Source organism: Anolis sagrei, chromosome 2, assembly GCF_037176765.1.
Source record: "Anolis sagrei isolate rAnoSag1 chromosome 2, rAnoSag1.mat, whole genome shotgun sequence".
Lineage (NCBI taxonomy): Eukaryota > Metazoa > Chordata > Lepidosauria > Squamata > Dactyloidae > Anolis > Anolis sagrei.
The window spans coordinates 183,064,627-183,080,930 of record NC_090022.1 but is presented as its reverse complement, the minus strand read 5'-3'; the positions used below and the strand labels follow the sequence as shown (position 1 = coordinate 183,080,930).

The following is a 16,304-nucleotide window of genomic DNA, read 5'->3' as shown; positions in this document are numbered from 1 at the left end:
GTCACTTTTTCAGACTTGCCCAGAATTGGTAATGAATTGCAATTTCTTAGGAGGTTTTCTGAATTACTGTTCCCTGTCCATCTGGTTCAATATGAACTGTGGTTCTGATTGGTTTGAATGACTTGGGAAGTTAAGGAGCTGCTTTTCCATAATACTGCTTTTTTTTTTGTCCCAAACAAGAACACTGATATCTGTGGGTTTTTACTTGTAGATAATTTGAAATGTTCTGAATGCCTGGCTAGATTCCTTAATAAACCTTTGGAAAGTACGTGCACACAGCTTCTATCATAATCGATGTGACTAATACTGTGGATGTGTCAGCTTTTTGAGCAAACCTCTGTGGTTATGTATAGCATCTCTTAGCTTTGGCTACAGTCAAGATCCACCCTGCATCACTTTGTTTTTATTTATTTATTACAGTAAACATACAGCCTTTTAGCTACCAGTTCTTCCAAGGTAGTGTTCAAACAACACTGAAGTCAGTCACCTCGATTAGCATCGCCAAGCCTTGCAGCTTCAAGGCTAATGAAGGCAATTAATTGCAACATTCACACATGCCTGCAAAAGACAAGAGATCTTTCTCCCACCCTGGACCTTCCACAGATATATAAACCTCCCTTGCTTAGTTTCTAATATACCTCCCAACCTCTGAGGATGCCTGCCATAGATGTGGGCAAAACATCAGGAGAGAATGCTTCTGGAACATTGCCATGCTTCCCGGAAAACTCACAGCAACCCAGTGATTCTGTCCATGAAAGCCTTCGACAACACAAAAGTATGACTGGGTTGTTGTGGAACAGTCACTTTAAGGAGTCGCTTTCCTGGTGCTGTAAAATATAAAGTGAGGATAATACTTTGAATTGAAGGAGTTGCAAGGTCTCAGTGTCTCTGGGTTAAGAAAAATATAATAAAATAACAGCAGCAAGAGAGAAATAGGAATAATTTTTAGTTCTGATACGCTGGTTTCTTGTGTTTTTAACACATTGGTTTTTTTACCATTAGTTTTATTTCTAAATGGGACATCTCGCCACATCATTGACACTGTCCTCAGGCTTCTCAGATAAATTTGCATTTGTGGGTTTAATAATATGATAATAACATTTCATTTATATTCTGCCCTTCTCCCCAGGGGACTCAGAGCAGATTAAAGTATATACACAGAGACAGGCAAACATTCAATGCCTTGTTACAAATGACATACAATGAAACACAAATACACAGACAAAGGCAAAGACTTCTCCTTTCATTTCTGGCTTGGAGGTGGTGCTCACCTCAGGCTCTGGGGAGGTGTTCTTTTTCTCCATTTCCAAGCCGAGGAGCCTGCATCCGTAGACACCTAGCCGTGTGGCCAGCATGACTGCTTGGAGAGTCTATTTGCCCTTTCCTGACAAAGCAGTACCCATTTACCTACTCACATTTGCATGTTTTTGAACTGCTAGATTGACAGGAGCTAGGGCTAACAGTGGGAGCTCACCCCATACTGAAGATTCGAACTGCCAACCTTCAGGCTAGTAGTTCAGCAACACAAGGGTTTAACTCATTGTGCCAAACTTCAAGTCAGCAGTTCAGCATTGCAAGGGTTTAACCCACTGCGCCAACCTTGAGATCAGCAGTTCAGCATCACAAGGGTTAACCCATTGCACCAACCTTCAGGTCAGCAGTTCAGCATCACAAGGGTTTAACCCATTGTACCAACCTTCAGGTCAGCAGTTGAACATCATAAGGGTTTAACCCATTGTGCCAACCTTCAGGTCAGCAGTTCAGCATCACAAGGGTTTAAGCCATTGTGCCAACCTTCAGGTCAGCAGTTTAGCATCACAAGGGTTTAACCCATTGCGCCAAACTTCAGGTCAGCAGTTCAGCATTGCAAGGGTTTAACCCATTGCGCCAACCTTGAGGTCAGTAGTTCAGCATCACAAGGGTTTAACCCATTGCGCCAATCTTGGGGTCAGCAGTTCAGCATCACAAGGGTTTAACCCATTGTGCCAACCTTCAGGTCAGCAGTTCAGCATCATAAGGGTTTAACCTATTGTGCCAACCTTCATGTCAGCAGTTCAACATCACCAGGGTTTAACCCATTGTACCAACCTTCAGGTCAGCAGTTCAGCATCATAAGGGTTTAACCCATTGTGCCAACCTTCAGGTCAGCAGTTCAGCATCACAAGGGTTTAACCCATTGTGCCAACCTTCAGGTCAGCAGTTCAGCATCACAAGGGTTTAACCCATTGCACAAACCTTCAGGTCAGCAGTTCAGCAGCACAAAAGTTTAACCTATTGCACCAACCTTCAGGTCAGCAGTTCAGCATTACAAGGGTTGAACCCATTGCACCAATGTTCAAGCCAGCAGTTCAGCAGCAAAAGGGTTTAACCTATTTCACCAACCTTCAGGTCAGCAGTTTAGCATCACAAGAGTTTAACCTTTTGAGCCACTGCAGCCCCATTAAGGTTCCATCTTAATACTAAAACAGTTTAAATTAGGAAACACAGAAATATCTGGAATGCCAATCATTCTTAAATGAGTGTATGTGTCACATCTCTGACTTGTCTCCTTTTCAGGCTGTGCTAGTTTCAAATAAAGGTCATTGTGGATATCCCAAGCTGTGTCTTATTTCTTTACATAACTGCTCAATGTGATATCTCTTTCTTGTGACTGCAAGCATTGTCTCCATTTGCCAGGGAAACTGGTCTTATCTAACACAGGCTATTTCTTTCCCTTGAAGAAAGACCTTTCGGAAATTTTGGTTTTGTAGGTTGTAGATATGTTTGTATTTCTTTTTTGTAATCTAATGCAAATACTGGTAATGAGTAGGCTTTGTTGAACACCGTGGAACTTGCTATGCACAAGTTTATACTGTAAGTCTCATGTATGTTTCTTGACCCATTATGTGAATTATTCTTATGAAATAAGTTATGCAAACATTCATATATATATATATATATATATACACACACACACATTGAGAAAGAGGAAGATAAATGTTAAGAACTATCTGACATATTGTGTATTTTTCCATAGCAGGCGTTGGACTGGATGGTCCTGATCTTCCACCTCTGTGATTCTATGACTTGCATGTGAAAAGATTTAAATAACAGAATTTCCTGTTATTTATTTCTTTACTTAATTTATATCTTGCCTATCTCAACTTCGAAGGGGACTCAGAGTGGCCTTACATTCGGCAGCAATTTGATTCTGTCAACAGACCATGGAAAATAGACATAGACATTAAAAATTTAAAAACAATAAAAACATTAAACACAACCATCAAATGTCTTTGCTTTGCAACCATGCCAACACCCAAACATGTTTTGTTGTAGCACTTGTATTTGCAGAATTTTCAAAGAATGTTAAATATATTTTCGATAAACATTTTTATTTAAATAATGTGGTTATACATAGCAGACATTTTAAAAAGCACTAGCATTACCAAAAATCAACAAAATCTTTGGACAATGCATCTAGTTTCAAAATGAGAATAAAACATTATAAATTGCAGAATCTCTTCTGTTAATTATAAATAAAGAGGAGAACACAACATTTCAAATACTTTGGAGGATGTGACTTAGGGGAATAAATGGTCCCAGACTTATAATTTACATACTCAAGAAATGGAGATCAAGCTCTGTGAAAGCTTTCAGTCATTGGTATCATGTTCAAAATTTAGACAGACTTATTATTTCCATTACAGCAAAAATCCATTTAGAAACATTTTACTAATTACAGTCTAATTCAGTATTTCTCAACCTGGGGGTCAGGACTCCTGGGGGCTTCACAAGGGGGTGTCAGAGGGGTCATCAGAAAACACAGTATTGTCTGTTGGTCATGGGAGTTCTGTGTGGGAAGTTTGGCCCAATTCTATCATTGGTGGGACATAGACTGTTCTTTGATTGTAGGTGAACTATAAATCCCAGCAACTACAACTCCCAAATGTCAAGGTCTATTTCCCCCCAAACTCCACCAGTGTTCACATTTGCGCATATTGAGTATTCATGCCAAGTTTGGTCCAGATCCATCATTGTTTGAGTACACAGTGCTCTCTGGATGTAGGTGAACTGCAACTCTAAAACTCAAAGTCAACGACTACCAAACCCTTCCAGTATTTTCTGTTGGTCATGGGAAAATACATCCTGCATATGAGACACTTACATGACGATTCATAACAGTAGCAAAATTACAGTTATGAAGTAGCAAAGAAATTAATTTTATGGTTGGGGATCACCACAACATGAGGATCTGCCTTAAGGGGGTCGCGGCATTAGGAGGGTTGAGAAACACTGACATAAAGCTTTTCCTGGATTTGAGTCTACTGGGAGGAGGCTGGTAGCCATGTGTTATTGTTCAGTTGTTCAATTGCTTCCAACTTTTCCTGAACTCATGAACAAGCCCAAGCCAGAGCTCCCTGTTGGCCGTGGCCACCCCCAGCTCCTTCAAGCCAGTCTCTTCAAAGATGCCATCCATCCATCTTGCCCTTGGTCAGCCCCTCTTCCTTTTTCCTTCCATTACCCCCAGTATTATTCTCTTCTCTAAGCTTTCCTGTCTCCTCATGATGTGGCCAAAATACTTCAATTTTGTCTCTAATATCCTTCCCTCCAGTGAGCAGTTGGGCTTCATTTCCTGGAGGATGGACTGGTTGGATCTTCTCGCAGTCCAAGGCACTCTCAGCACTTTCCTCCAACACCACAGCTCAAAAGCATCGATCTTCCTTCGCTCAGCCTTCCCTAAGGTCCAGCTCTCACATCCGTAGGTTACTACAGGGAATACCATGGCTTTGACTATGCGGATCTTCTTTGCCAGTGTGATGTCTCTACTCTTCACTATTTTGTCAAGATTGGACATTGCCCTCCTCCCAAGAAGTAAGTGTGTCCTAATTTCCTGGCTGCAGTCTGCATCTGCAGTAATCTTTGCACCTAGAAATACAAAGTCTGGCACTGCCTCCATGTTTTCTCCCTCTATTTCCCAGTTATCAATCCGCCTTGTTACTATAATCTTGGTTTTTTTGATGTTTAGCTGCAACCCAGCTTTTGCGCTTTCTTCTTTCCCCTTGATTAGGAGGCTCCTCAGCTCCTCCTCACTTTCGGCCATCAAAGTGATATCTTTCTTACTTACTTACAAACGTAGTCCGAAGATGATGGTCCTCCAAGTGTAGTATCCCGGCAGTGGGCCTGTAGGTGACTGTGGAGCCCTATTCTTGATCTGCATCTTCTCCCATAGTGAGGGCATTGGTTTCAAGGTGGAAAGCAGTCTTGGTCGAGGTTGGCTTGACGCGCCTTCCGCTTGGCATGTTTCATTCTTTTGCCCTCCATTTGTGCCTCTTCAAATTCTGCAGCACTGCTGGTCACAGCTGACCTCCAACTGGAGTTCAAGGGCCAGGGCTTCCCAGTTCTCAGTGTCTATGCCAGAATTTTTAAGGTTGGCTTTGAGCCCGTCTTTAAATCTCTTTTCTTGTCCTCCAACATTCTCTTTTCCAGAGTAGCAATTGCTCCAGAGCAATTGCTCCAGAGTAGAGCAATTGCTTTGGGAGACGGTGGTCGGGCATCCGGACAACAAGGCCAGTCCAGCGGAGTTGATGGCGGAGGACCATTGCTTCAATGTTGGTGGTCTTTGCTTCTTCCAGCATTCTGACATTTGTCCGCTTGTCTTCCCAAGATATTTGCAGGATTTTCCGAAGGCAATGCTGATGGAATAGTTTCAGGAGTTGCATGTGACGTCTGTAGACAGTCCATGTCTCACAGGCATATAGCAGGGTTGGGAGGACAATAGCTTTATAAACAAGCACCTTGGTATCCCTACGGATGTCCTGGTCCTCAAACACTCTCAGCTTCATTCGGAAAAATGCTGCACTCGCAGAGCTCAGGCGGTGTTGAATTTCAATGTCAATGTTGACTTTTGTGACAAGGTGGCTGCCAAGGTAGCGGAAATGATCAACATTTTCTAATGTTACACCATTAAGCTGTATTTCTGGCATTGGAGAGGGATTAGCCGGTGATTGTTGGAAGAGCACTTTGGTTTTCTCGATGTTCAATTTATTTATTTATCGTGTCATCAGCAACCATACCATTGTATTACAGTTCTAACAGAGCAAAACAAACACACAGATTAAAAAGAAAAAGAAAAAAGCACACAGAGATTTTGCAAATTTGGTAGTTGGTTAAATGTCCTTTGACCAGTATCTGGCCACTTGGAGTGCCTCTGGTGTTGCCGCAAGAAGGTGCACGTAGCAGGACTCAGGGTGCATTGCAGCAGGTGGTCAGTGGTTTGTTCTTCTCCGCACTCGCATGCCGAGGATTCCACCCTGTAGCCCCATTTCTTAAGTTTGGCTCTGCATCTCGTGGTGCCGGAGCGTTCAATGACAGGCCGAGCTTCTCGTATGGTTCTACGAAGGTGTTTAGAGTGGCTTGTAGGTCTTCTTCTGAATGCACACAGACGACGTTGTCATCAGCATACTGGAGTTCTATAACAGTTCTCTAAAGTGGAGTTCTATGAAGTGGTGTCATTTGCATATCTAAGGTTGTTAACGTTTCTTTCAGCAATTTTCACCCCAGCCTTGGAGTCATCAAGTCCCACACACTGCATACACGTTGAATAGGTTGGGGGAGAGTATACAACCCAACCTAGCCATGTAGTGGATGATTTTTGTGATAGATGTGGTTTTGCCTTGCAAACAAACAAGGACTCCCATATCCAAGGAGTGGATTTTTAAAAAAAGAATGGACGTTTGAAGGAACAGGGAGAGAGGGGCATTCAACAAGGGGGTGGTCGAGCAAAAGCGGGTGTTTGTGGGCTGGCTTGACCCTGTCAAACGACGACAGGTCTCGTGCAGTCCAAGCGTCTCGAGGCGGCCTTATAAGGGTCTGTCCTGAGGAGACGACGGAGGCAATGGCGCGAGAGGGGCAGGCGTGGGGGTCTCCACTAGGCCTGCCTTTTGGGAGGGAAACAGAGGCGCTCCGCCTCAAGGGCGCGTCAACGGGGCGGGAGCTGCCTCTTTAAAGGGCTTCCTGAGGGAAGGAAGGAAGGACGGAGGGAGGAAAGGCGTCAGCATTTCGGCCCCTTCCTTCTGCTTTGGTCTGGAAGGAAAACAGCCTCCAAGGGGAGGAAAGGGACGAGAAGCTGCACCAAGGCGGCGAAGGTAAGAGCCCCCCATTGGGAGGGGAAATAAGGATTAGCTCGTAGTCAAAACACAGGAGGAGAGTGGGAGGGGGAGTTTAATGTGGTTGCATGTGTGCATGTTTATGTCAATGCGTTCAAGCTGCTTCTCAACTCAAGCCCAGCCTCCTATTAGGGTTTTCTGAGACCCCTTCTACAGGGCCATGTCATCTGTTTTGAACTGGATTATATGGTGGGTTACAAGGCAAGATCAGCCAATTGCAGCCTTCACACTGGCTTCAAACAAACAAGAGTTCTTTTTCCCACCCTGGACAACCCACAGATATATCAGCTCCATTTTCCTAGTTTCCAACAGACCTCACAACCTCTGAGGATGCCTGCCATCTATGTTTCAATTTTGGGTTGTTGTAAGTTTTTCAGGCTGTATGGCCATGTTCCAAAAACATGGCTGTATGGCCATTCAGGCTGTATGGCCATGTATGGCCATGTTCCAAAAAAAGCCAATGGGATTTTGGCCTGCATCAATAGGAGCATAGTGTCTAGATCTAAGGAAGTAATGCTACCCCTCTATTCTGCTTTGGTTAGACCACATCTGGAATATTGTGTCCAATTCTGGGCACCACAATTGAAGAGAGATATTGACAAGCTGGAATGTGTCCAGAGGAGGGCGACTAAAATGATCAAGGGTCTGGAGAACAAGCCCTATGAGGAGCGGCTTAGGGAACTGGGCATGTTTAGTCTGAAGAAGAGAAGGCTGAGAGGAGATATGATAGCCATGTATAAATATGTGAGAGGAAGCCACAGGGAGGAGGGAGCAAGCTTGTTTTCTGCTTCCTTGGAGACTAGGACGCGGAACAATGGCTTCAAATTACAAGAGAGGAGATTCCATCTGAACATTAGGAAGAACTTCCTGACTGTGAGAGCCGTTCAGCAGTGGAACTCTCTGCCCCGGAGTGTGGTGGAGGCTCCTTCTTTGGAAGCTTTTAAACAGAGGCTGGATGGCCATCTGTCAGGGGTGATTTGAATGCAATATTCCTGCTTCTTGGCAGGGGGTTGGACTGGATGGCCCATGAGGTCTCTTCCAACTCTTTGATTCTATGATTCTATGATTCTATGATTCTCTCCTGAAGTTTTGCCTGCATCTATGTCAGGCATTATTTATTTATTTAAAACATTTCTATTCCGCCCTTCTCACCCCGAAGGGGACTCAGGGCGGAGCACAGCATATACATGGCAAACATTCAATGCCGGGACACAAATTCACATACACATACATAAACATTAAAAAAACATTTATCAAAATATTAAAGTACACCATTTAAAACCGTCCTAGTCACCTGCATCAAATTTAATTGGCCTGGTCATCTTTCCTAGGTAAAAGGTTGTCCCTGACATGAAGTCCAGCCGTGTCCGACTCTGGAGCGTGGTGCTCATCTCCATTTCTAAGCCAAAGAGCCGGCGTTGTCCATAGACACCTCCAAGGTCATGTGGCCAACATGACTGCATGGAGCATCTTTCCTATTGCCGCTTTATTGCCCTGTCCCGAAAGACTGGTCCCACAGCCAAGTTTTTACCATCCTTCTAAAGGACAGGAGGGAGGGGGCCGGCCTGATCTCACCAGGAAGGGAGTTCTATAGCCGGGGAGCAATCACCGAGAAGGCCTTGTCTCTCGTCCCCACCAATCATGCCTGTGACAATGTCGGGATGGAAAGCAGGGCCTCCCAGGTTTCCAACAGACCTCACAACCTCTGAGGATACTTGCCATAGATGCAGGCGAAACGTTAGGAGAGAATGCTTCTAGAACATGGCCATTTAGCCCGAAAAAACCCACAACAACCCATTGCAAAAATTCTATAAACACATATATTAAAATTTAGTTCTATAAAAGATGCGTATTAAAATGCATTTCTATAAAATACATATTAAAATACACAGGGCAGAGTTTAAAACACTGGACGCAAGTTTAAAATTCAAGCTTAAAACTGGCTGGGTGTTTTAGAGTATCTAGCATTCTGTTACCCTCAGGCAATGCCAGATGTGTATGTTTCTATGTGCCTTCAAGCTGCCTCTAAATTTACAGAAACCCCACATGGAGCTCATACGATTTCTCATAGGTAGGCATGCACCCTGAAATTCTCAGGGTGTCCACAAGAAGGCCTTACTGGTACATTATTTAAAGTGTTATGTTTATTCATATCATGAACTGATCACCATGCTCAATATATCCCATATGCATGGGGCTATTGGGATAATGATACAAAAGGTTTGCTAGGGTAGATCCCCATCCCCCCCCCCTGCATAAAACTCAACTCCTCCCAAATCGAACTCAGCACCCCCCGAATCAAAATCCTGGCTACGGGCCTGCCTGTAGGCAAAGGTGCTTTTGCCATTTCTTTGACTCTTGAAATATAACCTGCAGAACTTGGGATGTGTTGGTGGTTTCCCATGCAAGAACTAACCATGGCTGGCCTGACTTAGCTTCCAAGAACAGACTGGCTCTGGGTGGTGCCTTTAGGGCACTGTGATAATACATGAGTGTGTCAACTGCAGTGAGTAGGTGTTGTGCCCGAATGTAAGGAGAAACCTCTGAATTTATGTGAAATAAGCCGCACATCATATATTTTGAAATATATATAATAGAAATGTTGTCATGAGATATGTTGTGTACCCATACATTTTGTTTATGTATGTGTCTGTATCTCTTATAAAGGGTTTGTTTCACCTCTGGTTTGCAACCAAAACTCTATTATTGTATCCTCAAGTAATGCATGTCTAAAAGGTATCTTGCCGACATGAAATGTTTGGAAAGCCCTACTTTAGGGCAGTGGTTCCCAACCTGTGGTCCGTTGACCTCTAGTGGCCCCCAAGAATAAAAATATGATCCTCCACGGCCTCACCATTACTACACCATTGCCTCGAAAGCATGCGGCAACAAGAGCAACTGGTTTCGCAAAACCCTCTTATAGTGCTGAGGCAACAGGAATGTTGGGAGAGGAGAGGCTGACTACCCACGAGAGATTACTACTGCTACATCAGTTCTAGCTTATTAGATATGGTATTCTGTGAGCGAGCAGATGGTGACTATTCTGTATCAGAAACTAGAGCTGATATGATCTATACAATGCAATATCTGAATCGGCACCCCCAAATAACCAAACCAGATCTAAAGTTGACTACAAACTGATTCATAACCCTTTTGGTACTAATGTTGGAGAATAGTTCCTGGTCAAAGCGGTCCCTGGTCAAGTGGTCGCCGGTCAAAAGAAGGGGGGAACCACTGCTTTCAGGTCAGGCTTTTGCAGGGGGAAATGAACCCAGCCCCACTCCCAGGCATCCCCCAACCTCTTTTCTCCTTCAGTGATGGATGCTCTGGTTTTAGAAACTCTGTAAAGTTTTGGGAGAAAAGGGGGCCCTGGATGGATCCTGCTGGAGCCACTGGAGTGGAGCTTTTTCTCCAGAATGAATCCTGAAAAGCAGGCAGAATGATAGGCTAGTATATTCATCACAGGACTGTATATGGGCAATCATGTAGATGTAGATAAAGATATATCTGACTGTCTGTATCCACTGGTGCTGCAGCAAGTTAAACAATTGAGCCACTGAATTTGCTGACCGAAAGGTTGGCGGTTTGAATCTGGGGAGCGGGCTGAGCTCCTGCTGTTAGCCCCAGCTTCTGCCAAGCTAGCAGTTTGAAAACATGCAAATGTGAGTGGATCAATAGGTACTGCCTTGGCGGGAAGGCAGCAGCGCTCCATGCAGTCATGCTGGCCATTGCCCTTGGAGGTGTCTATGGACAACGCCAGCTCTTCGGCTTAGAAATTGAGATGAGTTCCACCCCCCAGATTCAGATATGATTAATGTCAGTGGAAACCTTTACCTTTACTATAGCCACCCCAGAGCAGGAAATAATAATAATAATAATAATAATAATAATAATAATAACTTTATTTGTACCCCGCTACCATCTCCCCAAGGGACTCGGTGCGGCTAACATGAGGCCAAACCCACAGCACATCAATAAACAAAGGCAATAACAAATAATCAATACAAACAGTTAAAATAAAACTCAAAAACAAAAATGCACAATACACAATACACAATAACAATAACATACAGCATTTAAAAACCTATGGCCGGGCCAAATGTAATAATTAAAATTTAAAATGCTGGGCATGAACAAGATAGGGTAAGCTAGGATAGGGTTTTCAAAAAAATAGGAGGGCGCACAGACAATCCTAATCAATATTAAAGTGCATTTGAGGACATATTGCTATGAGTTTTCCTTATTTTGGGAAGGCACACTGGAACAACCACGTTGCCAGGCTCCTCCTAAAGACTCAGTGTTGGGGCATGTCTGATGTCCTTAGGGAGTTATGCTTTCCCTGCCTTCTCTGCTACTTCACAATCTACTTATCTGCTTGTTTTATTTTGGTAACACCAGCTTGGCTTGATTTGCTTGTTGCTGCCGTTTGAAATTTCCATTCAAATAGGCTTCTGTTTAAAGGGACCAACTAATGCTGGACAGCGTTTTGAGCCAGGCACTGCCAACAACCAGAAAGGGGAGGAAAGGAACCCCATGGTGGACTTCAAGGCCAAACTATTCCATTGTTCCAGTTGTTGCTTCATTGCTTTTAACATCCACTAAACCAAGGCAACTGAGCAAAAAACTAAACTCATGGTGAAAACAAGTGGAAAGCTGAGATGCTTTGGTTTGGCTGCTTCTTTGCCCAGTGCGTCATCCTGGCTTTCATTAACCCTGATCTGGCTTTGAGCCTGACTTAGAGCTGCTTGCTGTTGTGAATAGCTGTCTCTGGCCCTATCACCGCAGTGAAATGGGTGTGGCTGGTGGTGAGAACATTCAGAGAAAGGAGTCTGACGTTGTGTAGAGTCCTAGAGGAGAAAAGAACTGGGACCTTTCCCATATTGCTTTCTGCTCCTACAGGTTGGTTCATATCTGTTACTTTCAATAAAACTATTCCTTTCTAGCTCCTGAGACAGGAAGGTGGTTTATCAGGCAGTGATGATAGCTGCAAGGCAAGAGTAATATTCAGGTAAAAGATGAGTACTAATTTGATTGGGATTTTTATATGTAAGTGGTCAGGTTGATTCCACTCCCCCCCTCCCCTTCAGAATGCCCCAAAGCTTTTCAGAAGGATTTTATGAATGTACTGTATGAGTAATGACTTATTCCAGATCTTGCTGGGAATGGAGAGGGAACCGTGGGAGGAGAAGACAGACCAGAATCAAGTGAGTGAAGGAGGCTGACTTTCTCCCATTGTGGGGGAATGATTTTTGGGCTTTGTCTCTGCTGACAGAGGCTAGCAGTTACTAGGACAGCATTCTTTTGAGGGCTGCTGCTCAGCCTCTTAGGCCCCTTCAACACTGCCATATAATCCAGATTATCAAAGCAGAGAATCCACATTATCTGCTTTAGACTGGATTATAAGAGTCTACACTATGGAAGTCATCTATCGGACAGATGGCAAGCTATTTAACCTCAGCAGACTGATAGGCAAAACCAAGGTTATAACAACATCTATTATAGAACTCCAGTATGCTGATGACAATGTCGTCTGTGTGCATTTAGAAGAAAACCTACAAGCCACTCTAAACACCTTTGCAGAAGCATACGAGAAGCTCGGCCTGCCATTAAACATTGAGAAAACCAAAGTGCTTTTCCAGCAGTCACCAGCCAATTCCTCTCCAATGCCAGAAATACAGCTTAATGGTGTAACATTAGAAAATGTTGACCATTTCCGCTACTTTGGCAGCCACCTCTCCACAAAAGTTAACATTGACACTGAAATTCAACACCGCCTGAGCTCTTTGAGTGCAGCATTTTTCCGAATGAAGCAGAGAGTGTTTGAGGACCGGGACATCCGTAGGGATACCAAGGTGCTTGTTTATAAAGCTATTGTCCTCCCAACCCTGCTTTTGGATACATATGATTTTCAGGGAAAAATAGACACAAGGAGTTGCAGATTTCAGATTATGCTTATTTCATGCCCAGTGTTGTAAATATCAAGGCTGTTAGTCTTGGCGGTTATGATATGCATAACTGGAGCCAGCATGGTGTTTTGAGATGGTTTAAAACAACTGATTTTAAAGTAGATATAACTGATTTTAGTGTTTGTGTATATTTATAGTTATTTTATGTTCTGGCATGGAATGCATGCCATATATATGCTGTGCTCTGCCCCGAGTCCCCTTTGGAGTGAGAAGGGTGGAATATAAATATTTCAAATAAATAATAAATATGGAGTCCTTGTTCCAATGAGTGATCCAGAAGTCCATGGTTCCCTGGGCCACTGGGTGCTTACAGCCCTTCCTGTGGTTGGGAACATTGATAAAACATAGATCATGAAGTTGATCTTTGAAAGTATGGTAGGTTTTGCCAAATATGCTTATACAGTCAGCCCTCCATATCCATGGTTTCTGCATTTGCAGATTCTACTATCCATGACTTCAAAAAAATATATATTCGAAAACAGTCCAGAAAGCCAACTTTGGTTTTGCTGTTTTATACAAGAGACACCATTTTATTATGCTATGGTCTATAATGGGACATGAGCATCTATGTATTTTGGCATCTACAAGGAATCCCACAACTAAATCCCACTGGATACCCATGATCCACTGTAACCAGTTTTCACATTGAAATACTTAAACATGAAAAAATGAGATTATTTTGCGAAATATATTAAGCTCTGTAAAGCAGTAGAACCCATGTACACACTGAGGGTGGGGAATATGCATGCGTCCACATCCGTGCCCCACTTTAGTTTTGTTGCAACAAAAGATCTGTATATTATTGTATTCCTATGAATAGGAAACTCACATGAGGATGATTAATAAGGATTGGTGAGGAGTTTGTTGACTCCATGATGTATTGCCTATTTGTGTGTGCGTAGAAAGACATGTGTGGGTGTATATATGTGAATATAGAGTGTGAGAAAGACACGTAATATAGTCTGGGAGAAATCAGTGGTTGTGATACTTAGTGGCATTATTGAAATCAGAAGATACAATTGTATACAAATGGGAAGAATAGAATTTAAAATGCTAAAAAGGAGCCAGACTTCACAGTAGCATTTTCAGAAATGTTATTTGTAGTTCACTTAATTTCATATTCCTTCTTGTGGATCCTCGCCAGTGACATACAATATGCCGCTAGACTGCATATTTATCTTACCTCTTCTCACACATTGTCTTGATTTTCAGAAGAGTATCCTTTTCGTTCATTGATCAGTAGTTATGAAATGATATCTTCCTGAATATTCCACAGTTAAGACTTTATGATGTTTTGCAATTTGGAAAAAAAGAAGAATTATTGCAGTATATTGCTGAATACATATATCGTGTTTGCTTTTTCAGGCTAACCATAAAAAATGTCAGATGTTCCAAGACAAGTGGGAGTGTGGCGACAAACTCGAGCTCTCTTATACAAGAACTGCCTAGTTAAATGGAGGACTAAAAAAACTAGCATTCAGGTGAGCTGATCACAAATGATTTCATGTTTTTTAGCTGTAGAAAAAACCTATGTGAATTATATAACATGATAACTCATATTATTAGATTCTAGGCTGCATCAATAGGAGTATAGTGTCGAGATTGAGTGAAGTCATGGTCCCACCGTATTCTGCTTTGGTCACACCTCACCTGGAATAACACCGTGTCCAGTTATGGGCACCACATTTCAAGAAGGATATTGACAGTTGGAGTTTGTCCAGAGAGGGGAAAACAACCTAAGTCTGAAGTGACTTGAAAGCACACAACAACAACAACCCTATCTCATCAGCCAAAAGCAGGCCCACACTTCCCATTGAAATACTAATAAGTTTATATTTGTTAAAATTGTTCTTAATTTAAACTATTGTATTGTTTTTAAGTGTTTTTTTGCGCTACAAATAAGATATATGCAGTGTGCATACGAATTCATTCATGCTTTTTTCAAATTATAATCTGGCCCTCCAACAGTTTGAGAAACTGTGATCTTGCCCTCTGTATAAAAAGGTTTAAACACTGTTAATTATAGCATTATGTCTGAAAATAAATGTAGAATTATATTTATAATTGCTTTTAAGCCTGCATCCTTGCCCCCAGGCTACATCTGCAATGCCATATAATGTGGCTTGAAACTGCATTAGATGATCAGTGCAGACTCATATAATGAAGTTCAGTGCAGTTCAGCTGCATTATATGGCAGAGTAGGAAAGGCTCCGGGTATATTTGCTTAAGCATATAGATTTTGTGGGAGCTGCATCTTGAATTGCAGATACACATGGATCTCTTTTACCATTTTCCATTTGTTTTGTTTTGTGCAGGAAGTCCTCATTCCATTTCTCTTGTTAGGTTTGTTAAAACTAATAACCATGGCGAGCCCCAGCAAATCACATGACGAGGTGTCTGATTCAGATCTTAAAGCTATAGATCGCTCCAGCATTTCTGAGTTCATTTTTGGCTATACACCAGAGAATAATGAAACTAAACAAATCATGCAAGCACTGTTTTCAGAATGCTACACAGAAGGTACTGTGAGCTTTCATGATATTTTGTCATTACATAAATTTGATTTGCCTTTTGTACTTACTTGCAAGCAATAGTTATTACAATAACTGATCATATATTTTCTTTGCATGGAAAAGTATTTACTACATATATTCATGTATAAGTCTAGAGAATCAACCTAAAAAACTGGGTTGCCCTATTCGCAGGTCCGTGTGCATATTACCTTAATTCTTATCAGAAAAGGAGCCATCTCTTTCTCTGAGTACAATGGCAAAAGGCAAGTGCTTAGTCCAGTGTTTCTCAACCTGGGGGTCGGGAACCCGGGGGGAGGGTCAAAAGGGGGTTTCAGAGGGGTCACCAAAGACCATCAGAAAACACATATTTCAGATGGCCTTAGGAACTTGTTTGCCAGAGAAGGCTGAAGATCTCTCCACCTGTTCTTCTCTTCATTTTTGGAAACAGATGGCTAATCCTCCTACCAAAAGCCCTTCTCCTGCTCCCTGGATGTAGATGAACTACAACTCCCAAATTGAAGGTCAATGCCCACCAAACCCTTCCAGTATTTTCTGTTGCTCATGGGAGTTCTGTGTGCCAAGTTTGGTTCAATTCCATCATTGGTGGAGTTGAGAATGCTCTTTGAATGTAGGTGAACTATAAATCCCAGCAACTACAACTCCTAAATGACAGAATCAAC

General features: G+C 42.5%; 1 protein-coding gene across 1 annotated transcript in view; it reads left to right on the top strand.

Moving 5' to 3' along the window:
* The first annotated feature begins 6,781 nt into the window (after nt 1-6,781).
* Nucleotides 6,782-16,304, top strand: part of LOC132767752 (cholesterol transporter ABCA5-like) — a 79,535-nt gene continuing 70,012 nt past the window's right edge. The window contains exons 1-3 of the mRNA XM_067464230.1: nt 6,782-7,124; nt 14,477-14,592; nt 15,427-15,631. Of these exons, the coding sequence (XP_067320331.1) occupies nt 14,491-14,592; nt 15,427-15,631 (307 nt within the window). The 5' untranslated portion in view covers nt 6,782-7,124; nt 14,477-14,490. The remainder of the gene's footprint in view (nt 7,125-14,476; nt 14,593-15,426; nt 15,632-16,304) is intronic.